General features: G+C 53.0%; 1 protein-coding gene across 5 annotated transcripts in view; it reads right to left on the bottom strand.

Moving 5' to 3' along the window:
* The window catches only part of IL6R (interleukin 6 receptor), a 42,432-nt gene that overhangs the window by 14,419 nt on the left and 1,155 nt on the right, over positions 1-26,858 (bottom strand). The window contains exons 1-7 of one of the 5 annotated variants that reach the window (XM_049112608.1): positions 19,281-19,475; positions 12,105-12,336; positions 11,742-11,990; positions 11,259-11,382; positions 9,448-9,629; positions 8,993-9,159; positions 8,359-8,500 (exon numbers count right to left, since the gene is read on the bottom strand). In XM_049112608.1, coding sequence (XP_048968565.1) covers positions 8,359-8,500; positions 8,993-9,159; positions 9,448-9,629; positions 11,259-11,382; positions 11,742-11,985 — 859 coding nt within the window. In that variant the 5' untranslated portion in view covers positions 11,986-11,990; positions 12,105-12,336; positions 19,281-19,475. Of the gene's footprint in view, positions 1-225; positions 5,708-8,358; positions 8,501-8,992; positions 9,160-9,447; positions 9,630-11,258; positions 11,383-11,741; positions 11,991-12,104; positions 12,337-19,280; positions 19,476-26,858 lie in introns of those variants that run through there. The other 4 variants (XM_035719130.2, XM_049112607.1, XM_025428795.3 and 1 more) reach the window with 4 other exon arrangements.

A 26,858-nucleotide genomic window follows, 5' to 3' on the forward strand; every position in this document is an offset into this window, starting at 1 on the left:
TTTTTTTTTTTAAGATTTATTTATTTATTTGAGAAAGAGATGGAGGGAAGGAGGGAGGGGTAGAAGGAGAACTCCAGCAGACTCTGCGCTGAGCGCAAAGCCCAACGACCTCACAACCCTGAGATAATGACCTGAGCTGAAATGAAGAGTTGAATGCTTATCTGACTGTGCCATCCAGGCACCCTTGGACTTTTTTTGTTTGTTTGCTTATTTTAAAACCATCTCAAAAAAAAAAAAAAAAAAAACACATCTCCAGGGCAGCCCTGGTGGCTCAGCGGTTTAGCACTGCCTTCAGCCCAGGGTCTGATCCTGGAGACCCAGGATCGAGTCCCACGTCGGGCTCCCTGCATGGAGCCTGCTTCTCCCTCTGCCTGTGTCTCTACCTCCCTCTCTCTCTCTGTATCTCTCATTAATAAATATATTTTTTTAAATCAAAAAAATCTCCAGATTGAACATTCCTTATCTTTAGGAAAAAAGTAGGAGCTGAGGTAGAAAACAGACGAGTTTCCTCTTCTTCCTAAAACATCTCCCTGGATTTGGAGAGCCTTTAAAGACCCCTGATGCCTGGTCCATCCCAAGATGCTGAGGCCATAGGTCCCAAATGACCTGAACAGATGACACTGAACACAGCTGAGTTCGGGAAATCCTGGATCCAATGGCTATCTATGGTCACTCCTGGTGGACGGCTGCACCCAACCTTCATTAGTGCCACATACCCTCTTGCTTTTTTTTTTTTTTTTTTTACTTTTTAAATCATCTTTCTGAAAAACTGTGTAGTCAGTAAAATTTCAGTTATGGAAAACTACTTAGAAAAGACTAATAGAAACATTAACTGTAGTTGCTACTGTATATCTTCCTTCCATGAATGTTTCCAAGATTAGAGGACATACTTTCATATTCATAACAAAATGAGTGAATGATAAGAGACAATGGGGCCAGGACGCCTAGGTGGCTCAGCGGTTGAGCATCTGCCTTTGGCTCAGAGCATGATCCCGGGATCCATTATCGAGTCCTGCATCAGGCTCCCTGCATGGAGCCTGCTTCGCCCTCTGCCTCTCTCTCTCTCTGTGTTTCTCATGAATAAATAAATAAAATCTTAAAAAGAGAGAGAGAGAGAGAGAGAGAGAGAGATAATGGGGCCCCTGGGTGGCTCTGTCAGTGAAGCATCTGCCTTCAGCTCAGGTCATGAGTCCTGGGTCCTGGGATGGAGTCCTGTGTGGGGCTCCCTGCTCAGTGGGGAGTCTGCTTCTCCCTCTGCTCCTCCCTCTGCTCACACACTCTCTCAAATAAATAAAAAATAAATAAATAAATAAAATCTTTTAAAAAAAAGATTGAAAGAGCACATGTGAAGTATTTTTTTCCCACATGAGTTTTTTTTTTAAGATTTTATTTATTTATTCATGAGAGACAGAGAGAGAGAGGCAGAGACATAGGCAGAGGGAGAAGCAGGCTCCATTCAGGAAGCCTGATGTAGGACTTAATCCCAGGCCTCTAGGATCATGCCCTGAGCCCAAAGCAGACACTCAACCACTGAGTCACCCATGCATCCCTCCCACATGAGTTTTTAAAACAAGAAACTCATTTCTATCAACTTGAAGATTGGTTTGAGTTCACTTCCTTGGGTCTTAGAATGGAGAAATCGAATATAAAAGATGACAGAGGCCTTTGTGACAGATAAGTAATCTTGTTCACGACACTGAACCTCTCCTAGACATTGTTTCTTCATTTCCGAGCAGGGCGGATGGCTTCCTCTCAGACATACATATGCTGAAAGTAGCACCTGCCTGGCACACAATATTTGCTTAAACACTGATCTGACTCTCAAAATTAGGAACACAGAACATCACAAGCCCAGGGATGAGATGCCCAGCATGATGACCACAGTTAATAATACTGCATTGCATATTTGTGTGTTTTTAAATATTATATTCATTTATTCATGGGACACACACACACACACACACACATAGAGAGAGAGAGAGAGAGAGAGAGAGAGAGGCAGGGACACAGGCAGAGGGAGAAGCAGGCTCCACGCCAGGAGCCCAATGTGAGACTCGATCCTGGGACTCCAGGATCACGTCCTGGGCCGAAGACAGGTGCCAAACCACTGAGCCACCCAGGGATCCCCCTGCATTGCATATTTGAAAATTGCTAAAAGAGTGGACCTTAAAAGTTTTCATCAGAAGAAAAAGAAATTTGTGGGACATCTGGGTGGCTCAGCAGTTGAGCATCTGCCTTTGGCTCAGGGCGTGATCCTGGTTCAGGAATTGAGTCCCACATCGGGCTCCCTGCATGGAGCCTGCTTCTCCCTCTGCCTGTGTCTCTGCCTCTCTCTCTGTGTTTTTCATGAATATATAAATAAAATCTTTAAAAAAGAAATTTGTGACCATGTGAAGCAACAAATGCTGAGCAGACAATGTAATCGATCACCACTCAGCAACATAAACAAATATCAAATCATTAAGTTGTATACCTGAAACTAACATGATGTTATATGTTGATTATATCCCAATATAAGTAAAAAAAATATTGGGGGGGGGCGTTGGACAGAGAACAGAAAACATATTTTTCTTTTTATTTTATTTTATTTTATTTTATTTTATTTATTTTTATTTTTTTAGAAAACATATTTTTCTAACCAGGTGTGTTTAAATTGCGTATCATGAACAATTAAGGGTAGAGCTCAGGGGCAGGAGCACAGAGAGGGAAAGAGGAGTGAGCCAAGAATAAAAAGCAGGAAAAAAAGAAAAGGAGGCCAAGGGTGGTGGCAGAGAGATGAGAGGACAGGAAGGAGGGACCCAGTGCAGGACCAGGCAGGGGGCCAGGCAGCTTCCTGCAGGGTCTCCCCCTCCAGGCTCATTTGCTGCTTCACACTTGCAAATCACCCACCAGAAAGTCAATCACTGCTCCTCCCTTCGTGCAAAACACCAAACCCGCAGGGAGGAGCTGCCAGTCTCCTGGGGAGTCAGTCACCTCCGTCCTGCCCCAAGCACCCTGGGGTGGTCTGCACAGAAGTCCGCTGGTTGGGGGCCGAGGGGAAAACTGCCCAGAAGCAGCAGGACACCCACACGGCCTCCTTCCCCTCGCATAGGGAATGACCATAACCGTAAAGGGAATAGCTACTTTTTACCTAACTGTTTATGTCCTTACTTAGCAAAATTTTAAGTTGGCAATCTTATATGGTGCCCAAGATGACGGAATCCCAGGGTCCAGGACATGCGAGCTGGGCAGCCTGGTACACGGGCGACTGTGGCCCCCGGGCCGAGAGAGAGAGAGAGAGAGAGAGAGAGAGAGAGAGAGAGAGAGTGTGTGTGTGTGTGTGTGTGTGTGTGTATACACGCGCACACGCGCACACGCGCACACGAGGCAGGCCAGGCTGGAAGTGCGAGGCAGGCCAGGCTGGAAGTGCGTGCACATGTGGGGCCAGGCCGGGTTCAGGCCCGAGGGAGGGTGGGGAGCGAGGGCCTGGGTGTGAGGAGAGAGCCCATTAGGTTAGCTGAGCGCAGGGGGCACAGTCTCTCCAGAAATGCGTGCCCAGGGGCTCTTCCCCCAGAGACAGAAGGAGGGGGCAGAGGGTCTGAGCTCAGGGCACCCTGAGGCCCCTTGGTGCTACGTGTTTCCTGAGCACTGGGGAGCCGCCCTTGAGGGGGTCATGGGGTTTGCAAGCAGAGAGACATAACCCGCTGTCCTCATGGGCTTCCCAGGTACCCTGCCCCCACGCTCTCTTTGCAGAGGGGCCCTGGGGGCCCGAGGCTCATTCAACATCACTGTGTCAGAGCTGCGGGAGAAGTGTGGAGAACACCCTCCCATGGTGAGCAGGGCTGACTGGCTGCCTGCCCAGGGACCCCTCCTTCCAGCCAGACGTCGGGGGCACAGCTCCATGCGTCATGGCTGCAGGTGCCGTCAGGGGTGACTGGGCCCTACTGGCTGGAGTGCCCCCCAACGCAAGCAGTATGGCTCGGGGAGCAGCCCCCATGTTCCCTCCACCTGCCACCCTCTACCCGACCCTCAGGTGGACTTTCCAAGGTCTGCCTGCACCTGCCCTGCCACTCTCACACCTATTCTCCAGCCTCACCCAAAGCCCCCTTCCCACCTGACATACAGCCAGCCTATAATCTCCTTCTCTCCGGGGACACTCCCACACACCCTCTACCACACGACACAAAAACCTCCTCCATGAAGCTTTTCCTACTGTCTCCATGTGCCCCATAACATGCCAACACCACACTCGGGGAAACATCACACGCACACATGCCCTTTCCACTAGCAGCTGTAGGCCAGTATCCAGGGTAGGGATCCTGGGGTACCCACAGCCCCCTTCCTGTCAGCTCAGGAACCAACCAACACCACATCGCAACTGCCAATTCCTCCAACTGCGTATGCATCACTTTCTGGAGGATGTTTTCTCTTTGCGCTTATAAAAACTTTGCAAGGTCTCAATACTGTCCATCGTGGCAGCTGCCCTTGGTGGGGGACACAAAAGTCACTGGAGTTAATCACCTCTAGCCTCCAGTGTGTCAGGGAAAGGGGACAGCACATGCCCAGCCCAGAGTCCCTGGAGGAGAGCCCTCCGCACGTCAGCCCACGCTGCACCCAGGATGCCAGGGGCAACACGTGTGGAAGATACTGCAGAGTGCACACACTGGCTGGCCCCCACCCAGGGGAGTCTGACAGAGGTGCACCAGGACATATGTGAAAAGTCAATCAGGTAAAGTACTTCTTCAATAAAAATGGCCAGATCTGGTTTTAAAAATAAACTCTCCAAAGGGAGCAAGACTGGGAGCATCCCCACTTCACACATGACAGGGCTAAGGCTCTGAGAGGCTATACAACTGGACTCCTAGGGCCAGTGTGCTCCCCACAACCTCCGTGTCCCCCAGGGATCACCACCTCCACACTGAGGCAGGGAGGCAGTGGCAGCCTGCATCTTCAGGTCCTGGGGGTTGGGAAGCCCACTGATGCCCCAAACATCAAGGAACTGCTACTGTCTGTAAAACACACTGAACCTCACTCTCCAGAAGTGCTCCCCAATCACTTGCTTCAGCCACCAAAGTGCCTCTGGCTCCGCCCTCAGCAGTGGAGGAACAACTGGTTTCTCTCTTGGGCATATTTACCACTGGCTTTGAAGACCCACCAAAACCACACATGGACAGGATAGGGTCTCAAACACATCAGCTGCTTATAGGAGAAGCAGCTAAGTGTCCTGTCCAAGTGTTCACTGTCACTCCAGCAAGGCACAGAAGCTCAAGAATCAGAGACTGTGCCCTGTGCAGGCCAGGTGGCTGCAGCTCCACCACCTTCCACAAATGAGACCAAGTTCAGAGGACGGTAGCCAGACAGGGAAGGAGCCCAGAGGCCATCCTGGACAACAGCCTGGGAAGAGAAACCCAAGCAGACGCAGGTACTTTGGCCATCCCAGAGGACTTCCAAACAGTAGACCAGCAGACTTGTCTCCGGTTACCCCAGAGGACAGGGTTGGGTTCACAGGACAAAGAACTTTCTTCTTGAACAGACATTTCTGCAAGGAAGATACACAAATGCACAGAAGCACATAAAAAGGGATCCCTGGGTGGCGCAGCGGTTTGGCGCCTGCCTTTGGCCCAGGGCGCGATCCTGGAGACCCGGGATCGAATCCCACGTCGGGCTCCCCGTGCATGGAGCCTGCTTCTCCCTCTGCCTGTGTCTCTGCCTCTCTCTCTCTCTGTGACTATCATAAATAAAAAAAAATAAAATAAATAAAAAAAAAAGAAGCACATAAAAAAATGTTCCACATCTCTATTTGTTATGGAAATGTGAGTCAACTGCCACAATACCACTTCACACCCAGTAGGATGGCTATTACCAAAAACAAACAAAAAACAAAATCACAAGTGTTGAGTATGCAAAGAAACTGGAACCCTGGGCATTGCTGACAAGAATGTAAAATGGCACAGCCACCGTGGAAAACAGTGCAGTGGTTCCTCCAAAAATTAAAAACAGAACTACTGTACAATGTAGCAGTTCCACTTCTGGGTGTTTACACAAAAGAACTGAAAGCTGGGACCCAAACAGATATGCACACAGCGACATTCACTGCAGCATCCTCCATGGCCACTAAGAGGTGGACACAACCCAAGTGTCTGTCCACAGGCAAATGGATAAGCAAAATGTGGCCCAGTCACATAACAAATAGTGGTCAGCCTTCAAGAGGACAGAAGCTTTGACATGAGCTGCAGCACGGATGAAGCTCGAGGGCATCATGCTACGAGAAACACACCAGTCCCTAAAAAAGACAGATCCTACTTGATAGCACTTCCACACTTTCCTCCTCCACAAGGAGGAAACCCACAGAGTAGGTGGCGGTCCCCAGGGCTGGGGGGCTCGAGTTTAATGGGGACAAAGGTTCAAGATGAAGAGTCCCAGGAGTGGGTGCTGGATAGCTGCACTAAAGTGCTAATACACCTAATGCCACTGAACATACACTTAAGGATGGTTACAATGGTATTTTACCACAATTAGGCATTTTAAAAAAGAAAGGACTTTCTAACAAAACAGGGTTTCTTAAAGCTTTTTGTGACCTTCTAAATGCAGTGGTTGGGATACAAGGTAAACAGGTCAGCCTGTATCTGGAACATTTTCTCTGCACAACATTGTAAATAACTGTCTCCCCTCGCACAGGCTGCCAAGGCCACAGTCACACAATGAGCATGTTTTGGCTCAAAGTGTATACAAATCAAAGAAAATCATGGACAGGTCAACACAATCTGGCCTGAGGGGTATCACGATTTACTGAAATGGTCTCCCCAAGTAAGACAGGGTAGCTTGGCCTTCCTTCCTGTCCGGGCCTTCACAAGAAGTAAGCTTTTGAGAAGAGGGTCCAATAGAAACCTGCATCCTGGGATCCCTGGGTGGCACAGTGGTTTGGTGCCTGCCTTTGGCCCAGGGCGTGATCCTGGAGACCCAGGATTGAATCCCACATCAGGCTCCCGGTGCATGGAGCCTGCTTCTCCCTCTGCCTGTGTCTCTGCCTCTCTCTCTCTCTCTCTCTCTCTGTGACTATCATAAATAAATAAAAATTTAAAAAAAGTATTAAAAAAAAAAAAGGAACCTGCATCCTGCTCTCAATGGACAGCAGCAAGTAAAGGACCAGGAGAGACATGAGCCTGCACTGGACCTCATGGGCAACCAATGGCAAGTCTCCCTAACCTGGGCCTCCCCTGGGGGGCAGAGTGGGAGAAGGGGCAGGCCCAGATGGACCTGGGTGGTTGGTTTTATTTCTGTCTTTTCCTTTTTATCCACATGTACTCAATACATGGGTACTTTACTCTCTTTTTTAAATTGCCTGATAATAACAACCCTGTGGTTCAATCCTGTCGCTGGGCTACATAGATGTGACACTGAAGGCAGCCTGGAAGCCATTCTATGATGCCAACATTGGGAACCACGGGATGGGCTGGCTGCTAGAGTGAGTAGTAAGCTCTCTGTCTATGGAAGCATTCAACCAGAGACTGGATGGCCACCCTCTGCACTGTAATCCAGAAGTTCCTTTACCTGGTCCGGGTCTGCTAAATCCTAAGCTTTCATAGGAAGGGATCAAGAGATGCCTCAAACTTTTCTCAGGAAAAATGTAAAACAGCCATGTTAGATTGCTGGTCAGGAGGCAGCACGAGAAGAATTAGAAATAGCTTCCTCTGGAAAGCAGGCCTGGAAATGGGAAGGGCCAGGACGAGCGATGCTGTTATTATAAACCCTTCTCTGCTTCTGGGCCATAAGATTGTACTAACTTGATAAAAATTTCAGCAGTTAAACACACACACACACACACACACATATTAATCATGCTGTTGCTAAACAGTACATTTTCCAAAACTAATGACAGGCGAAGGCTCACTGTGTTCTCCATACACACAACCATACTCAGAAAGAGGAAAGCCACATGCTAAGATGTTCTCCCTGCTGTTCTACAGGTGGTGAAGACACTGACAATAGTTATTTTTCATACATTTGTGGGATAACAAGCATGGTGATTTCAATAATTCCCCAAAGGCAATCCTTATTGCCTTTAACGTCTTTCTAAAAATAAGCGATGTCAGTCACTGCGGCACACTAAATACAGCTACAGGTTCTTTGTGGCCTCCATCCAGCTGCAGGGTGAGCTTGCCACCTGCGCCTGCATGAGCAGCGGGAAGGGGAGGCTGGGGAGGCCACAGGAGGCCACAGGGATACACTGCCCACCGAGACAGAGCCGGCACAGGAGCGCCTGGGGGCCGGCCTTCCACAATCCTGAAGGATGTCCAATTTCGGGGTGACTTGCTGCACAGCAGGAGGTAACCGGGATGTCACCAGAGCTCACACAGCCCCCCGCGCCCCTCACGGTACCTGTCCAGGGGGTGCCCACTGCCTCCTGGCTCCACGTACTCCAGGAACCATGCCCAAACTCCTCTCGGGCCCGAAGCTGCACCACGTGCCTCATGCCCCTCCAGGCGTCATGGATGATGCAGTGATGCTGGAACTCCTTGATCTGAGGTTGGGAGGGCCACGAGGAGTCGGGGTAAGGCCTGGGGGCTCTGGTCAGGTCCCTTTGCAGAGACACAGGTGCCCCCCGGGCCAGCCCTGCCCTTAGGCCGCATCCTCCCTCGAGTGCCTGAGTGACCAGGCTACAGTGAGATGCTCCAGAGGCTCAGAGTGGGATGCCCCACCCCCGGTGCATGGGGGCGGGGGTGGGGGGTTTGGGGAGTGGGGGAGGTAGGGGGTGGACCGTGACACCCTCAACACATGCGTGGCCCACCTGCCCCTGCATCACACTTGTCCTCCATCCAGGCCTGTGAAGATGAGGGGCCCAACGTCCTCAGTCCCGTTTGAGAAATGAGACAATAAGGCTTAGAAAAATTCAGAGGCTACCCTAAGGCTGCTCTGGCACAAGGCACAGAGTGGCACCCAAATCCTGGTTTCTTTCCAATACCTTTCCTGCCACCCCTGAGTACCAAGCTGCAGAAGTAAAGGAAGAACTTACCATCAACATTGTGAACGTCTTTGACCTTTCAGCCCGGTACCGGAGTTCAAACTGTAGCCTGTAGAAATAGGAATTCCAGGAAGGAGGGTCTTGCCAGGAGACCCTGAGCCAGCGGGGGTTCCTGTCCACGGCAGTGACGGTGATGTTGACAGGCGGGTCAGGCTGAACTGTGGGCCAAGAGAACACGCTCTCATGCAGCAGCATGTGTGGGCTGGGCAAGCTCCCCCAAATCAGCCAGGACTACCCCACCCCCCCCACCTCTGGCATCCAGGCCATCTCCCCCACCTTCATCCACCAGTCAGGCCTCTGGCCAGTAAACCCCAAAAGGCAGCAGCTCATCAAACCTCGCAAGAGGCACCCCTTACCCCCCAGGAGGTCTCTGCAGGGCCCTGGGTCAGAAGGGATGGGGCATGGAGCAGTGGGGGCGGGGGGGGGTTCCAGAGGAGCTCACTCACGGATTCCGTAGCCCTCAAATGTTTGTGGAGTGCTGGACCTGCTCCCAGCGCTGTTGGTGACGCACAAGGACACGACATACAAGGAGTTGTCTCCCTCGGGGACGGCCAGCTGGCAAGAGAACTTCTGGGGCCCCTGAGCATAAGGGCATGGCTCCTGGGAATCTCCTACTGGGCGGCCCCGACTGTGGACACAGGACAGGGACAGGCTGGCTGATGCCCACCTCGCCGGGCTTTGTTAGGATCAAGTGGAAACTGAGCGAGACATCCAGGGTAGCACTTGGTAGGGCAGCTCAAAACCCTGAGCTAAAAGACTCACTGGGCCCTGGAGGCATTGGGCGGGGGGGGGGCAGCACACGCCAGGAAAGGCCCCAGCCCAGCCTCAAACCTCCAAGCAAACAGACTTGCTCTTTGGTGACAGGGACAGCCCGGGGACCTGGGCTTGCAGGCACTGCACTTCCCATTTCCCAAGGAGAAGGCAGCGTTTCCGGCCCAGGAGCCCATCAAGACTGCTGAGTGGGTGAGTCACACACGGTCACACCTGGCCTGGAAGCCTGAGACGTCATCCACGTAGGACAAGTGTGGGCACACGAGGTGCCAGCAGCCACTCGTCTTGCTGCCGGAGGACAGATCACTGCTGATTCAGGTTCAGACCCCAGGCCCAGAACAAACTCTTTCTGGGAAGCCTGCTACACTGCCCCCAGCGGGACTGAGAGCCCCCCCGCACCCCACCACCATCCAGGCTTCCACCCCACCTGACATGGAGAAGCAGCCCCCCACCACCACCGTGTAGGGACCGAGGGTGGTATCTCTCCCGCAGTCCTGGTAAGTGGCCATCCCTGGGCACCGCTGACCACCCGGCACCTGGGCCCAGGGTATAAATGTGTGCGCACACCTCGCCCAGGGGCCTGATGAGCCCCCACGGGCTTTGGCTGCTCCTGACTCCCTTCCACTGGCCCCACCATTCACCAGGCAGGTGGGAGCCAGCACTTGAAGTATGCAGGTTCCAGCAACACCTGAACCAGCTTCCTGGGCCGGCCTAGGCAGCTGCCAGCCTGGGCAAAACGTCCTATCTAGGGAGGAGCACTCTCCAGGCCCCAGTCACACCCACAACTCAGCTGTGGGATTGTGGGGTTTTGCAGTCCTCCCTCTGGGCAGCTGTGCCGTTTGCAGACGGATAGTCTACACAGCTGTGCACGGAGACCAAGACTTTCATATTAGTGCCCGACCACTCTCCACAGACACATGGGTGGAAACCCAGCCCCTGCTGAAGTCACTGCTCAGATTTTTTGACACCCTAATGACCAACAGCTCAAACGCCAGCAGGAACCCCCAGACTAAGGGGCCCTGCGCTCTGGCTCTGGCCTCTCCCATCTGCTGGTGGAGCCTCCGGAGCTCCCCCTAGGCTGGCTGTGCCTCCCCCACGGCCCCCTCCTCTCAGGGCCCATCTAGTGGGAGGAGCCTGAGGAAAGACTTGTGAGGAGCTAGCAGCTCTCCCTGCCCCTCCCAGGGACATGTGTCTCCTTCAGAGCAACACCCCAAACCTGGCGTTTGGAATGCAATCAGGCACACTGGGAGCTGAGTCCTAGCAGAGCCACTGGCAAGCAGGGCCACCTTAGGGCAAGCTACTTGCTTGCTGGCTCGACCTCAGCTTTGCCATCTGCTGCACAAGGAACACAACGCCTGCTCCCCAAGGCTCTCAGGGCCCTACACGCAGCACTGGCCAGCCCCCCCATGCTCCCAGGACAGAGTCGGGGAACCATCGGCCGGCCAGCCCGTCCCCCTCAGTGCAGGAGCCCAGCCCGGATACTCACAACTTCCTCACCAGTAACGTGGCTCTGGTCTTTGGGGAGGGAGGGTGCCGAGGACTCCACTCACAGAATACCATGCTCAGGGGACTCTTTCGGAAGCAGGCAAGCTGGGGCTCCTCGGGAGGGGCTAAAGGGGGAGCAGACCTGGCATGACGGGAGCCCGCCCCTCAGCCCCCAGCCCACTCACACCCACTCCATCCCACACTGACCATATTCACCAGCAAGGGCACCGGGCCCCCGGACTGAGCCGTAAAGGACAGCACTCAAATCTAGGCCTCAGGCTGGGACCCCAGGCCTCAGCCCTAAGCACTCAGGCCAGGGCAGGGAGGGGCCAGGTCAGCCAGATGCCCCCACCCAGGGGAGCCTCCCATCTCCCACGCTGGCAGAGGCCAGTGGATCTTTCCCAGAATTTGTCGGGCCAAGGAAACAACAGGGTTTCTAGGACATCTGGGACCTGTCTCCCAGCACTCTGAGCACACAACTCACCATCCACCAGCAGACGCACAGTTCCAGCCAGGCGGCCGTCCTGGTAACACGAATAGTTTCCGGAGTCGCTGAGCTGCACAGATCTCAGAAGCAGAGTCCTCCCCACAGCAGCCCTGCTGCCCAGATAGGAGTCGTCCACAAGATTCTGCAGCAGCCACTGAACAGTGCCATTGTCTTCTGGCTCCCCGCCTGGGCACGTCAGGGTCACACTGGCCCCAGGCAGGCTGGTTACCACACCGCTCATCACCTCTGGTGGGAAGACATCGGGGTGGGGGGAGGGCTGTCAGAACTACACATCTCTCAAGTCCATCCACTGATCCACTGGCCTGGCCACAGCCTCCACAGCCTCCTCCGCCTCCTCACCTCCTTGACCAGATCGTGGCAGCAATGGCCTTCCCAGGGGCCTCCGGAAGCCGCCCCTGGCCACCTGATCCTCTGATTAGAAAACCTTTGGGGGGCACGCCTGGGTGGCTCAGCAGTTGAGCATCTGCCTTTGGCTCAGGGCGTGATCCTGGGGTCCTGGGACTGAGGCTCCTTGCAGGGAGGCCTGCTTCTCCCTCTGCCTGTGTCTCTGCCTCTCTCTCTCTCAGTGTCTCTAATGAATAAATAAATAAAATCTTAAAAAACAAAAAAAGAAAACCTTTGGGACACCTGGGGGGCTCAGTGGTTGAGTGTCTGCCTTCAGCTCAGGTCATTGTCACGGGGTCCTGACATGTTAAATCCCATGTTGGGCTCCCTGCTCAGCAGGAATCTGCTTTTTCCTCTGTCCCTCTGCTGGCCCATATGTGTGTACAAGCACTCTCTCTAATACATAAATAAACTCTTGTAAAAATGTATAAGTAAATAAAAATTAATTTAAAAAAATTAAAAAGAAACCCCTTGGGGGTCTGCACTGTTCATAGCATGAATTCTGAGTGTGAGGCACCCCCAGCACTTGCAGGCTCATCTCTCCACAGTCCCCTCAGAAGGGACAGAGCCCCTCCTCCACCCCACACACCCTCTGATTTCAGGTCACACCTCCATACCCCCTCCCTGAGGCCTTCCCTCGCCCCAGGCTGGATTAGGCCTGGGCAGGTGCCATCTTCCTCACCCACCACACACGGCCATGTGGTTACTGAGTCTGTATCTGCCTTCTCTTCAAGACTCTGATGCTACAAGCGTTGACACTGTTTTGTTCTGTTAACATTTCAGCATCTAGACCACTGCCTGGCACATGACAGGGGCCCAGCCAGCATCTGACAGGTTAGTGACAGAAATACCAGGTACCCATGGTGAGGGTGCTCACAAGACGCGGGATACATGAGGAGTCTCGGAACACCTGGGTCTCGAGAGTGGGTGGTCCATTTCACAGACAGTAACCAAGACACAGAGGTTTTGGGAGAGCTGCCCAAGATCACCTGTAAGCTGGCTGCACACCTCTCTATGCAACCACATAGGGAGATGCTGTTTTTATTCCAGGGAGCAAACTCGAAGGTAAAAAAGAACAAATGTGCTCCCTTACCCACGAAAATAATCATGTATGTGCTACTCAAGGAAAGGAATACTGAAATGTAAAGGAACAGGTAAACTTTTTTTAGTATAGGTTTAATACAGTCATAGAATTTGAGATAAAATTAGTCTAACCAATTAATTAAATTAGTCCAAGCAGCTAAGGGAACCGGAGCCAGGAAACTGCCAGTTTTCATAGTAAGCACACTTGGACCTTCAAACCAAATGTACGACTGCTTATTAGACAGCAGCAGCAGTAAACCTGGCCAAAGATTTCAGAAAATCCCAGAAACAACTGGACCTCACTGTCTTCCATGCTCCAGGGCCTAGAGGGCCAGCATGTGTGTCCCCGACCTGCAGAGCCTCCTGCTTAGGAGGACAGGTTCTGACATCACAGCACACCCACAGTGGCCTCAGAGGGACTAAGGGCCAGGGAGTTCCAGGAAGACAGCACCCTCAGAGTGACTGCAGGGCACAGTCCAGAGACCAGGACACCGTGAACCGCCTTCCAGTGTCTCCCTCACCTGACCACTGGGAGCAATCTCTGCCCTGAGGCTGGTGGCAAGGGGCAGGCAGCTACCGGTCATCGTGGGACTTCTTCATTCCAGAGCCGTGGACTCCAGGTGAGAAAAGCAGCTGCATCTCACTGTGCAGAGGGCCCATGTGGCAAGTTCTGACCCTTTTGCCTTGACTTCTCCTCCCTCTGTCCTATATTCCACAAATATCTGAGAAGGCCCCCAGAGCCACGTACCCATGAGGAGGACCAAGCAGTCAGGCAGCAGAAAGATCCTGTCTGCAGGACAGAAGACCACACACCACTGCAGAACGGGGACATATCCCAGCCCTGGAAGCCCAAGTCCATGGAGGGTGCATCTCTGCCCAAGGGGCTTTCCAAAAAGCCCTAATTACAGCACCCCTTCCACATGGGATCCTCAATAATATATTTCTAGGATTTCAGGTACTGTTTTAAACATCCTGGGATGTACTGAAAACACACACGGTAACGTATGCAAATACAAAAACTTTAAGAAGCATGAGATGCCCCTGGACCTTAGCACGACCACTAATCCAGAGCCTCCCTGCCTTCGTGGAGTTATATCTCGGGGGCAACACTCCTTTACTTTTAAAAACAGGCTCATGACGCACAGATCCTGAATTCCTTCTTGGCCTTGGCTGATTTGGGGGCTTTCTATAAGAAGTTTGCTGAGGGTCTGCTGGAACGTGCTCTCATCACTCATGGTGTGTCTGTGACTCATCCCCATGCAGCTGCAGTTCAGTTGCCGAGCACTGATGTGATTCTGCAGAGGCAGGTTTGGGTGGCTTCAGGAGCTCTGCTGCATCAAAGAGCATGGCTCTTGGTCATTTGCCCAAGACTTTCCTGGAGCACGACTGCTAGTCTGAGTGTGTGCCTGTCACACTTGTCCTCTTCTTTCATGGCTGAATACACAGTCTAGCGTGCACAAGCCCAGGGGCACCCAATGGGCAAGTCCAGTCCACAGAACAATTTCCATATGTGCCTGAATGAGGCTATGTTTAGAAGACCCATCCAATGCTCCTCTCTCTCTCTCTCTCTTTAAGATTTTATTTTTAATTAATATCTACACCCAAGGTGAGGCTTGAACTCACAACCCTGAGATCAAGTCACATGCTCTACTGACAGAGTGGCCACATGCCCCTGTCTTTCAACCTTTTTTTCCCCAGATTTTATGTTTACCCCCCTAACACCTCTGATCACCATATCCATATTTCTACTTTTCAATTTTCCACTTGATAAAGCAGCTATAAGGATAAAACTTAACATGAGGTCAAGCTCAAGCACAAATTACCAACACGGTAAGAACAAAGATGGAAATACTGCCAAAGAGGACTGTCTGCTGGTGGGTGTGGTGCATGAAGATCTTCCCATTGGCTAATGCGTGGAAATCAGAATTCACAAGGCACCGATACCCGACAGACACAGGCAAGTTGCATGAAGGCCCACGTAGAGGTCAAGGACCATGAGTGCCTCATCCTTGGACACTTTCACAGGGCACTATCCCCATCCCCAAGCATGACTATGAGACAGTGAGCTTCTGCTAGTGCTCATCAAAGAACTCAGTACGCGCTTAAGATGTGTTTTACGTCCTCCCAGAGGGACAGGGCCTCCACCCTGAAACCCGCCAGCGGGCTTGTCACAGATGACACAGAGGTCCTGCGGCTGCCATGGAGTGCACAGCCAACACTGCAGTCCAGAGGAGCCAGTCACAACAGGAGGTGCTGCAGAAAGAACCTGTGAGCCAGGAGCCAGAGGGAACCCTCTCTTCTGCGTCCACTTGTCTGGTCACTTCACCTCCCCCAGGGTCAGACGGAAGCTCGCGCAGTGTGCAGCACCAGCCTGAGCAACAGTGGTGGCCGTTCCTTCCCAGCTCTCACAATGGCCAAAGCACTGGGGCAGCTTAGAGAAATAGCAAATAAAAAGGCTTTTTTTCTCATCCACAAAAGCAGAGCTGCTGTGATGGCCACTCCCTCTGCCAAGGAGCTTGAGTAATGGTTTTCTGAACCTTTAAAACTGAGTCACTATTTTTTTTTAACCGGGAATGATTAATTATCAACCACCCATTGGCAACTTGCCTGTCCCAGCCCTTCTTCAAAATATGTTTCTTCTAGGGGCGCCTGGCTGGCTCGGTCAGTACAGCACACAACTCTTGATCTCAGGGTCATGGGTTCAAGCCACATGTCGAGCACAGAAGTTACTCCAAAAAAAATTTTTTTTTAATGTGCAAACTATGTTTCTTCTAGACCTTCTAAAAGCACCATATGCAGACTAGTCAAATACTCAGAGAGAAAAAAACCACAAGAAAAGAATCGTGCCAAAGCCAGAGCAGGTAGGGCTGTCCCTCTGCACCAGCCACCCACTCACCCCTGCTCCTGACGGGTCTCTGAGCCAGTGCCCACGACACCCGCGTGGCTGTGCCAGGGCCTCAGGGCACCTCTTTGAAGGGAGGAAGTGATGTGCCCAGATCCATCCTGGCAGCTCTGCCCGCCTCTCCAGGGGGTGGGACAAGAGCTGAGTCTTTCTCTTCCTCCTCCTTCAGTTTTTGGATTTTCTATAAGCTGTATTAACGTTAGAACCAAGACACATGTGTATTTAAAACAAAGAAGCCATCTGGGTCTGTCAGCAGGAAGGAGGAGATGGGCAGAGTACAAGGCAGGTAGGGGTCCCGGGAGGGTTAGCGCGTCTCCTTAGACCAGCACCTTCCAGGTCAGAGCAGGTCTGCCCTCCCCTGGGGTCTGGGCTCTACAGGCCCGGCCCCCAGCCCTGCTGGCCCATCCAGGCTCCTCCCCAGCAGCCTCACCTCCCCTGAGCAGCCAGGACCCTCCCGAAGCGGGTCTCCTGGGGTGGGGGTGTGGAGGGCCAGAGGGAAGAGACCCCATGGCCGAGCAGTGCTCCTGAGTTCTCCAGGGGCAGCTCAGTGCCCAATGTCCCACGCTGGGCCATGGGAGCAGCAGGAAAGGGGCCACCCTACCCGCGTCAGCCCTGCACCAGGAGCAGCTGCTTAGCTGTTTGGGGGCCGGCTTGTCACCCGTGAAGAATTTCAGGGTTTTGACCTCACTTTGGGGAGAATTGCTGGTGCTCGTCACAATGTACTCCTCTCCCTCCCTGCCCACACTGCAATCTTCAACCTCCACAAAACTCTGCAGGGAGCTTAAAACTGCCCATAACACAGGCTGTTCTGACATAGAAGTCCCCGACATACTGCGGGGTTCAGGGAGGAGGTCTGAGTCAGAGGTCTGACCAGGGGAGGCGCAGAAAGTGCAAGCCCCCCTGAGGGGGACAGCTAGGGTCCTAATGGATGAGACCTGCACAGAGCAGAGGCCCAGTGCCTGCAACCCCGGTCCCTACAGGAGCCACGACTGCCTTCCTTCTGCTTATACTCCAGTCACCCTGACCATGAACCAGCTGTCCCCCAGGTGCCGGTATGAGGGCCCTGAAGGCAGGAGAGTGGAAAGAGCCACCCAGGACCAGGAGCCTCGTCTGTGCTCCCCACAGCCAACGTCAGAAGCAGGACAGCGGCACCTCAGTTTCCTGCGAAGACTGGGGCACCTCACTTGGAACTGAAATCAGGCAAGTGACCACTCCTTCAAACAAACGTCCCAATGCCTCCTCCCTAAACGCCGGTGCACTGGGTGTGTCTGGTCTGCGGGCCTAATGCCTGCCGTGAAGCACACATCTAAGAGCAGGGACAGCCTGGCATGGAAGAAACAGGAGACCCGAATCCACTCCTGGTCTCACCAACAGTTCACGGGCACCTGGGGCCCTTCACGGAGCTGTCGCCTGAGCCCGGCTCTCTGGGAAGGGAGTGTTCAGACCATGGTGCCTACTGCCCAAGTTCCCTCCTCTGGCATCTTACCACACAGAGTCGGAGGCGTCAGCCCTGAAGGCAGGAAGGCCATCCATGTCTGTTTACCTCAGACAATACCAGCTTCAAAACATGTAATTGATCAAGAGGTTTACTATCCTAACAGCTGACAACTTTGGTTTGGAGACAGGTGACAGCCACATGCCAGGCCCTCCAACGAATGCAGTTCCTCTCCCTGGAAAGCTCTAAGTGAGGGCAAGTCCCACAGCCTCCCTGCCTCCTCTTCCTGGAGAGGAAGCGAATCCAGGTCCTAGTAGCCCCTGGCAGCCAGTCCCACCCCTGTGGGCCCTGCAGGCCCAAGAGATCTCGGTCTCTGGGGCCCTGGGGCGCCACACTGCCGGGGGCCCCACACATAGCTCTGGGAAACAGGGCCCCTCCCCTTTCTGGACCTCAGGTCGGGTGCCAGAAACCAAAACAGCTTTGCTGCTTTTCTACTTTTTTTCCTCTTCAAGTAAACTTGCAAATGTCAATAATCAGAAAAACACGCACACAGAGACATATTTCTCAATTCAGTTTCAGCTGCCGTTGCCCTTGCCAGCAAAAACCAGCCCAGCTGCCTGGCCCCACTTATGTAAGCAGTGAACCAGTGGCCCTGCACGCTGCCACTGAGGACACATGCTTCGTGCACACCTGCCAATGCCACAGCCCCGGTTTCTGAGGGACTCAGGTCTGGCTGACAGGCCAGCTGGCAGTACAGGATGGAATCTAACCTCTCGGGTTGCAGAGGCCCAGGATCTCAGAAGGGATGACAGAGAAACCAGGTCCCTTCTCAGCAATAGGGGCCCTGAATTGAAGGGAGTGGCTGCTGAGAAGTGTCCCGAAGAATGTGAGTACCACAGTCCAGACGCATAATTGAGTCCCAGGAACCTAGAAGACGGCCAGGGCTCTGCACCTACCAGCTGAAACACGTTTCCTGATTTCTGTGTTGTCGTCACAATGCTCATCAACAACCATGAGCACTTAGCACCCCCAGTGATGCACCCATGAACCTGCCCCTCCTCACAACCACCCTGCTAGGAAGGGAAGCTCGTCCCATGGCACCATTGGAGCAACACGAGTTCAGAGCAGTTCAGGAACTTGCCAAATTCAAATAGCTGGTGAGGGCAGGGGTCTGGACGGCTCCAGGGACGTCTGGCCAAGTGCCTCTCTCTCCCCTGGGGCAGGTGTCTCTCTGGCCTCCCCCCAGCTCCCCCTCCCCCGAGCTGCCCACCACCTGTCTCTTCCTGCCCTTCTGCCTCTCCACCCAACACAGAGGCTGGTGGGAGGGAGTCCAAGCTGTGAGGGGTCAGGGCAAGAGGCCTCCTCAGGCATCCTGCCACCTAGAATAGTGCCTGGGGGCTCGAACAGGAGTCAGGGACCAAGAACCCTGACCTTCCCGAGGGCACCACTTTGTGAGACCCACACACACACTCCTGCTCTCACCAGGTCACCCATTCACATGCCTAAACACTTAACATCCCCAGGCCCCAAGGAGAGGCCAGGCTGCAGGCTCTGAGGCCCTGCCGCCTTCTCTAACTCAGCTCACCCCCTCCTGCCTCTTCCCAGCACCTCCAGACCCTGACCCCTGCCAGCAGCCTCACCCCTGCTCTCTCGTGTTTACGGTGCTGTACCTGCTTGTATTTGTCTTGTGTTTGGCAGAGCTGGTGTTTACCTTGGCTCCGCACCACGGACTACGCCCTACTTGGGGAGAGGAGGCTCCTCTGGCTACAGATGAGGTGCTGGACGCAGCTCATGGATCCGTGCGGTGACCAACTCAAGAGAGAAACATGGAATCCTGCCCTGGCGGCCTCCGAGGTAACCTGCTGGGTCAACCCCAGACGTCTGGCCTGGTCACCTCCCAGAGATTATCACCTAAATAGAGGAAGAGATACGGAAGGAGGGCAAATGGTTCAACTGCCCCAGAGGCCCACTGAGATTGGCACTGCCTAAGGCCAGAAAGGGACTGCGCCAGGGTGCTGGGCAGGGGGCTCCCCGGGGGCTGCAGCAGGCCTCCTGGGGCCAGGTGCCCCAGGAGGCGTGGCCGGGACTGGACTGGAGCTCACACCCTATTCACATCTAGCCCTTGGCTGGTGTTTCCAGAGCACAGCCATTCTGGTCCCTGAACTCAGCCCGGGGTGGGGGGGGTGTCCTCCTGCAGCCCCACCCTGCGAAGGTGCTGCTGGGTGCTCCCCCATCCCAAACCATCCCCACAGCCTACCCCTCCAGACCTGAGGAAGCTAAGGATTTGAGGAGCCACAGAGTGGTGGGGCAGCACGGAGGCTGATGGTGTTCTCCTCATACGAGTCACGCTCACATGGGCATGCGTTTTGGGAAAATTCATCCAGCTGCACATTTACGCTGAGCGCTCTCATCTGTGGGTGTGCACCAGCACGCGCATTATTATGGAGGCCCTAAAGTCGGCGACTGCAGTCCCATAGCTGCCTGAGCTAGGTCTAGGACCTGAGCACATACTCACCTGAATGCATCCGTGCACACACACGTACCTGCACACGCACAGCCGCGTGCACACACACCCATGCACCTCACTGGTTGGTCCAGCACACCCTGTGGCCCAGAAGGAGCCGTTCCCAGGCGGGCACTAGGCAGGTCCCTGCCCTACTACACTCTATGACAGGAAGACTCAGCATTGTGAATGCTCCCAACACCATTCTCCAACTTTTACCTAATCCTGGTAAAAATACCAACAGGAATTTTTGGGGACTAGACAATCTGATTCCAAAGGAAAAGTCAGCAAGAGCAGCTAGGGCGATTCCGAGGAAGCAGAGGAAGGAGGCAGGAATGAGCCGACCAAACCTTAAAGCAGGTGTTAGGGTTGCCTTTGTGAAAGCAGCGTGGTGCTGCTACAGAGACTACAGCATGGAGAAAATGAGAAATGGTTCAGAAATGACAATGACCAAGAATCGCTTAGTCTGCACTCATGAACTGCACATTTGAAATGGCTAAGATGATACATTTGATGTGTATCTTACCACAATCTCTAACAAGTAGCTCAGTCTGAGCACTGGCTGAATACAGGTCTTATTCCAAGCACTCCTGTATCCCAGCCTGCGCCTCCCCACAGTCAGCCTTCCAGGGGAGGAGGCTGGCGATCCCACTAATGAGGGGAGAGGAAGATTCAAACCCAGGCCTCAGAACATATGCTACTATTCACTACTCACTATGCTGAGAAGCAGTATCAACCAGAACATTTTAGAATTTGGTTGATTTGAAAGGTGGCTTTTTACATCAGTGGGAGAGGGGTGCCTGGGTGGCTCAGTGGGTTAGGGCCTAGTCAGGTCATGCTCTCAGGGTCATGAGATTGGGCACTGCACTCAGCACGGAGTCTGCTTCGTATTCTCTGCCCTTCCCCCATCTAAATGAATAAAATAAAACCAATGGGGGGAAAGTGGATTATTCAATAAACTGTAAAGGGACATTATATTACATAACTGGGGAAACAAAGAGCCACACCCCATGCCTTAGTGTATGATAAATTCAAAATGGACTAAATATTTAAATGTAAAAAGCTCTTTAAGCCATCAAAAAAAGAATAATCTTTTAAAATAATATTGGCGGGGATCCCTGGGTGGCTCGGCGGTTTGGCGCCTGCCTTTGGCCCGGGGCGTGGTCCTGGGGTCCCAGGATCGAGTCCCGCGTCGGGCTCCTAGCGTGGAGCCTGCTTCTCCCTCCTCCCGTGTCTCTGCCTCTCTCTTTCTTTCTATGTCTATCATAAATAAATGAATAAATCTTTAAAAAAAATTTTTTTAAATAATATTGGCTTGGGACACCTGGGTGGCTCAGCAGTTGAGCATCTGCCTTTGGCTCAGGGCGTGATCAGAGTCCTGGGATCAAGTCCCACATCATGCTCCCTGCATGCTGAGCCTGCTTCTCCCTCTGCCTGTGTCTCTGCCTCTGTGTGTGTGTGTGTGTGTGTCCCTCATGAATAAATAAATAAAATCTTAAAAAAAAAAAGACGAACAACCCAATTTTTTAAGTCCGCAATTAGTATGAACAAGAAATTCATAGAAATAGGTTATGCAAATGTCTCTTAAACAGGAAGAAACCTATACAATCTCACTCAGATAAGGTAATTCCACAGAAACACCTTTTTCTGTGTAGATTCTAGTTTAATAACACATTTTTGGCAAAGGTGTAGAGACACGGGCAATCTCTCATTGCAACTGGGGATAGGAATTGGTGCAGCTTCTGTTCTCTCTCAAAATTACAAATGAACATGCCCTTTGACCCACAGACTCTGCTTCAGGGAATGTGGCATTACTGGGGCAAGATGAGAAACAAGTAGGTTACCCACGAGAGGGGACGGGGCAGAGGGACTCTGCACATCCCCATAAGGAGATATCAAAACAGTCCAGAGGAAGTTCTTTATGTGAGTTCCCTCCTACCCCATTAGGTGCAGGGTCAAGAGGCCAAGCACAGGGTTCAGAGCCAAGTTCCAGCCAAAGGGCATTACTCAGGAGCAATGTGACTACGAGCTAGCTGCTCAGGCTCCATTTTCCCATCTGGAAATCGGAAATAATAAGACTACGCACTTCAAGATGCTGTTCTGAGGATCATATTTGATCATTAAGGTTAAAACCCCAGCTCTATTTTCCAGACGTACCTAATCTCTCAAGAAATATGAGTTCTAATCCTTTTTTGTTCCTTTTAAGATTTATTTATTTTAAAGAGAGCGAAAGAGCTGGGGGAGGAGCAAAGGGAGAGAGAGAGAATCCCAAGCAGACTCCCCGCTGAGCTGAGTGGCAGAGCCCCACAGGGGGCTGGATCTCATGACCTGAGAACACGACCTGAGCCAAAACCAAGAGTTAGCCACCTAACCTACTGAGCTGCCTGGGCAGCTCAATAATTCTTAATGCCACTGCATGCACATGTCTCCATTTCTCTGCAAGAAAAGTCCTCATACAATAGCTTCCCCTCCTCTCAGGGTCAATGACATCCATCAAGCCCCACTTTGTGTTGGAAGTGTTGCCTGCTGAGGCGGGAAGGAACCTGCCCTAAACTGGGGGGTTGGCAAGTGGGCCCAACCCCAGGCAGAACCACTGCCTCCCTCGGGGAAAGCTCACTGACAGTAACATGTGTTTGCAAACACACTCCCCCCCACCCCCGCCCGCCCCAGGGAAGGTGAATGCACACAGTGGAAAAGGGACATGTGCATTGTGTTCTTCAGCACTGTTCAGTCCTTGAGACAGGCAGCAGAGCCCACCTGGGCCACCCCAAGGCATGGTGTTGGGGAGACTCTAATACAGATGCTGTGAAAAGAGAAGGTGACCTTAGCATCTCAGTACTTTGTGGGCAGTGGGGGTTGGGGGTGGACTTAGCAGCACACGTTGGCGCAGAAAGCAGGCTTCAGAGCCTGTCACTTCCTTGCTGCGTGATCTTAGGCAAGTTAGAACGTCTTTGAGCATCAGTCTCCCCTTGGCCACTCAAGGACTATTTCAGCGGCCCTCACCTCCGTGTGCATGCTGCATCGTCTCCATCAGCATGCCAGCAAGTTGACAGCTCATTCATCTCTCTCAAAATCCCTTCTCTTGCCCCCACTTTTCCAGTGAAACCACACTGCATTTCTTTAGCCCCTTTATAGCTCACATCCTCAAAGAGCAGCCTATGCTGGCCACTCCCAGTTTTCCTGCCCCCAGCAGGCTGTGAACCTACTCCTGGAAACTTTCGGCCTCCACCATTTCACTGAAACTTCTCCCTTGGAGGTCACCAAAGGCCTGCTTGTTGCTGGGTGCGCTGGTCAGGCCCCTGCCCTGTGGGTCACTGTGGGGCCCTGTGGACTGCCTGTCCTCTTCGACAAGCTGTCCTCAAGGGGCTTTCAGACACCAATTCTCAGGCTCCCTGGGACTGGCCTCACCTCCCCTGCCAGCCTGAGAGGGCTCCACCAGGGCCTCTGCTCTCCTGTTCTCCAGACACACAGCCTGTGTGAGGGCATGAAGTGACATGTGCCCTTAGACAACTCCACACTCATACCTCAAGCCCAGGCCCCACTCCCAAACCCAGATGTCTGCATCCAGCTCCTCAGCATCTTCTGCTGACTCTATGACAGATGTCTCCGTTCCCATAAGTCCCAAACTGACCTCCTGATCTTCCCCTCCAACGAAACCTGTGCAGCCTCCGGCCTGTACCACACACACTTAAGATGTTCGGCTGCTGCTCTGAGTAGAAGCTCTAGAAGCTTCTCTCTCTAGTAGAAGCTGGCACACTTCCCCACACACAGTCTATGCTCACCGTGCTGTTATTTTAATGGGTAAGCAGAGACGGCAGCCCAAAGGCTGCTTCTAGGGACAGGCAGTTGGGAGGTGGAGGGACATCATGGGCGCTGGAGACGCGGCCTGGACACAGGGTCTCCAGGCCACCAGGCAGAGCTAGCGGATGGCAGGTAAGAGTGGAGGGCCTGTCAAGGACGCAGCACCACACTGGACCAGGCCCTGACTCCACCAGGACCGCACACCTCTTTGGATCTCAAGCCCAGGGGAGACATAGTACACAGATTAATTAACCGAAGGAAGCCACGGGGCCTCACCAGCAAGAGGACAAGGTTAGGAGCCTTCCTTTGCCACTCTGGCCCTCCTGGATTCTCTTCTCAAGATTCCGACCTCGATGGCCGTTAAGGACACGACCTCTAGCACTTCCCCATCCAGCCATTGTCTCAGGGGCACCCAAGTGTCCCCATGAAGCCCTCTGCTCCAGAACCTCACAGGCCCTCAGTGTCAGGTCGTATCTGACTGCCAAAGAGCCTGGACCTTCCGTGCCCAGAGTGGGAGTACAAGAAATCTCTAAAGACTTTCTCATTCCTTCAGGCCTTTATCCCAATGTCCTCCCTTCCATGAGAACGTCCCTGGCCAGTTCCACATGCCCCTACATATACACAGTCCCAATTCCCCTCCCCTGCTTTTTTTTCCTCCTTGGCACTAGTAAGCACCTAACTCACATCTCCAAAAGTGGAAGCTTCATTGAACCAGGCAGGGATTTTGTCTGTCTTGCTCATTTTTGCATCTACAGTTCTAAGAATACCACCTGGACCACATGACTAGCTCAAAACACCTTTTTCAAATGTGTGATTTAGCTACACATACTTCAGCACTGGCTCTGCAGAGGGACTTCTCTATGCACCCTGCACAATACCATCTCTCCTTTCATCTTTACCACTACCCATTACACAGTAGAATAATTCATATTCTCTGGATGAGGACAGTGAGTCTCCAAGAAGTAATTTCACTCACAAAAGCTCACATCATTTCTACATAGCAAGGCTGGGCGGAGGTCTGTCCAGCTCCAAAGCCACAACCCCAGCCTGTGATGGTGAACTGTACTCTCATGGAGAAGAGGAGGTCTGGAGAGGGATAACAAGCTACAGCAGAAAAGCTCTAGAAGAAACTGTGCAGTGCTCCACGCAGTGTCGCATCCATAGAACTTCCTACAGAGTTGGAGGACGCTTGCCTCTATTCATACCTGCTACTGAACAACTAAAGAACTCCATTTGTAACTTGACTTCATTATAATTAATTTAAATGTAAACAGCTACCCTGGTAAGTAGGTTAGTGGGACAGTGAGGCAGGGAGAAGGAAGGGATGCACATTTCCAGGAGAGAGCACCCAGGTGGCTTCATGTGATGCTCACAAACATGTGGCAGGGGAGGGGGGTTTGATGCAGTCTGCTGGGGTCATGTACCTACTGTCTGGGGCCCGGTCCTCCCTCCAAGGAGCTTCCTCTCTGCAGCATCCCTATCATCAGATACTTTATCTTTGGGAAGTTGGTAACACGAGGCCTCAGGCAGCTGGGTTTGCTAAGTCCCTCTGAGGGATTTACACTTGGCCATTCTCAAGCTCCTTGCAGGGTGGAGTCTGGGTGGCTGGGACCACACTGGCCCCATAGGGCTTTACAGGGACGCAGTGTTTGCTGAAATGAATAAACAAAGGCAGAGCCAAAGCGGGGAGACATTTCTGGCAACGGAGGAGCCTGATGGGGGAGGGCCTGCCTGATGGGGGAGGGCTCATCTTCGGCCCCTCAGGCGCACACTCCAGTCAGTCATCCCTAAACCAGCGAATCATCAGCCTCGTGTGTTGAAAAGGGCGCTTCCCGAGCCTCACTCCCAGATAGCTCTCTTCAGGAAGGCTGGGGTTGGGGAGTGCAAATATTAGGCAGCACACACATGGCTTCTGATACATCTAAACCCAGAACTACCCTGTGGAGAAATGCTGGTTCAGGGTGAGGCTAGGAACACAGGTAGGCATGGGGGCAGGAAGACATCGCCTAAAGGGAAGTTCAGAAGTTGAAACAGGACTTTTAAGAGACTTAAAGCCGTATGTGCTTGTCTTGTACACTGTCATACCTTGTAGTGGGCGGAAGGACCCTGAGTCACCCGTGTCCTCCCACACCCCACACCGAAGTCCCCAGTCAGTATCCCTAGACTGCAAGTCCACCTGAGCAGCGCTGCCAGCTCTCAGCATGTGGGCTGCACTCATGGCAAGGAAAGCACGCCTCCCAGCTACACACACACACACACACACACACACACACACGTACACACATGAGCCCTCTCCCCGCCCCCCCCCCCCCCGCGGATTTCCCCTCCAACCAACTCTAGCCTCTGCCGCCCTGCCGCTTCTCCAAAGCGAGACATTCACAGTCCTCTACTACTCGCTTCCTGGACGATGTATTTTTACTCCTCAGCTTGTGGGCTGAGTGAGTCTACGTGGGTGTGGGAGGAGAGCTGGGTATTTTCTACTTCTCTGCATTTTCCTTCTGAACCGGGCTTTCACTTCCTCCCCCGACTCTCAGTTCTGTCTTTCCGGGGCTGTCCAGGCCTGGAGATCACCTGGCTCGTCCCTCCGGAGTACCAGGCGAATGAAGACTGCCTACAACAGGCTGTCCTTGCAGAGCCTTGCAACCACTTAGGAGTAACGGGGCACGGCAACTACAGCAGGAACCTCCCAGGGGCAGGTGCCCTGGGGTGTGCTGTGAGGAGCAACAGAGGCGGACCAGAGATCTGTTCCCTCCCCGGGGGAGACTGAAGCAACCCCACCACAGTGGGACAAGCCCAGGCCTCACTTCCCTTCCTGAGGCCCCTTCTGTCCCAGCCCTCAGCCAGCTCTCAACTTGCCCAAAAACACCCCCAGTTCTGCCCGTGGGGCCAGTTCTACATTTGGGTGCCTTGGGGATCTACAGCAGTGAAGCCAAGGGGGGGAGGGCCTCCCCCAAACACCTGACAGTCTCCCATCCCCACTCTCTG

The sequence above is a fragment of the Canis lupus genome, chromosome 7 (genome assembly GCF_003254725.2).
Source record: "Canis lupus dingo isolate Sandy chromosome 7, ASM325472v2, whole genome shotgun sequence".
Classification (NCBI taxonomy): domain Eukaryota; kingdom Metazoa; phylum Chordata; class Mammalia; order Carnivora; family Canidae; genus Canis; species Canis lupus.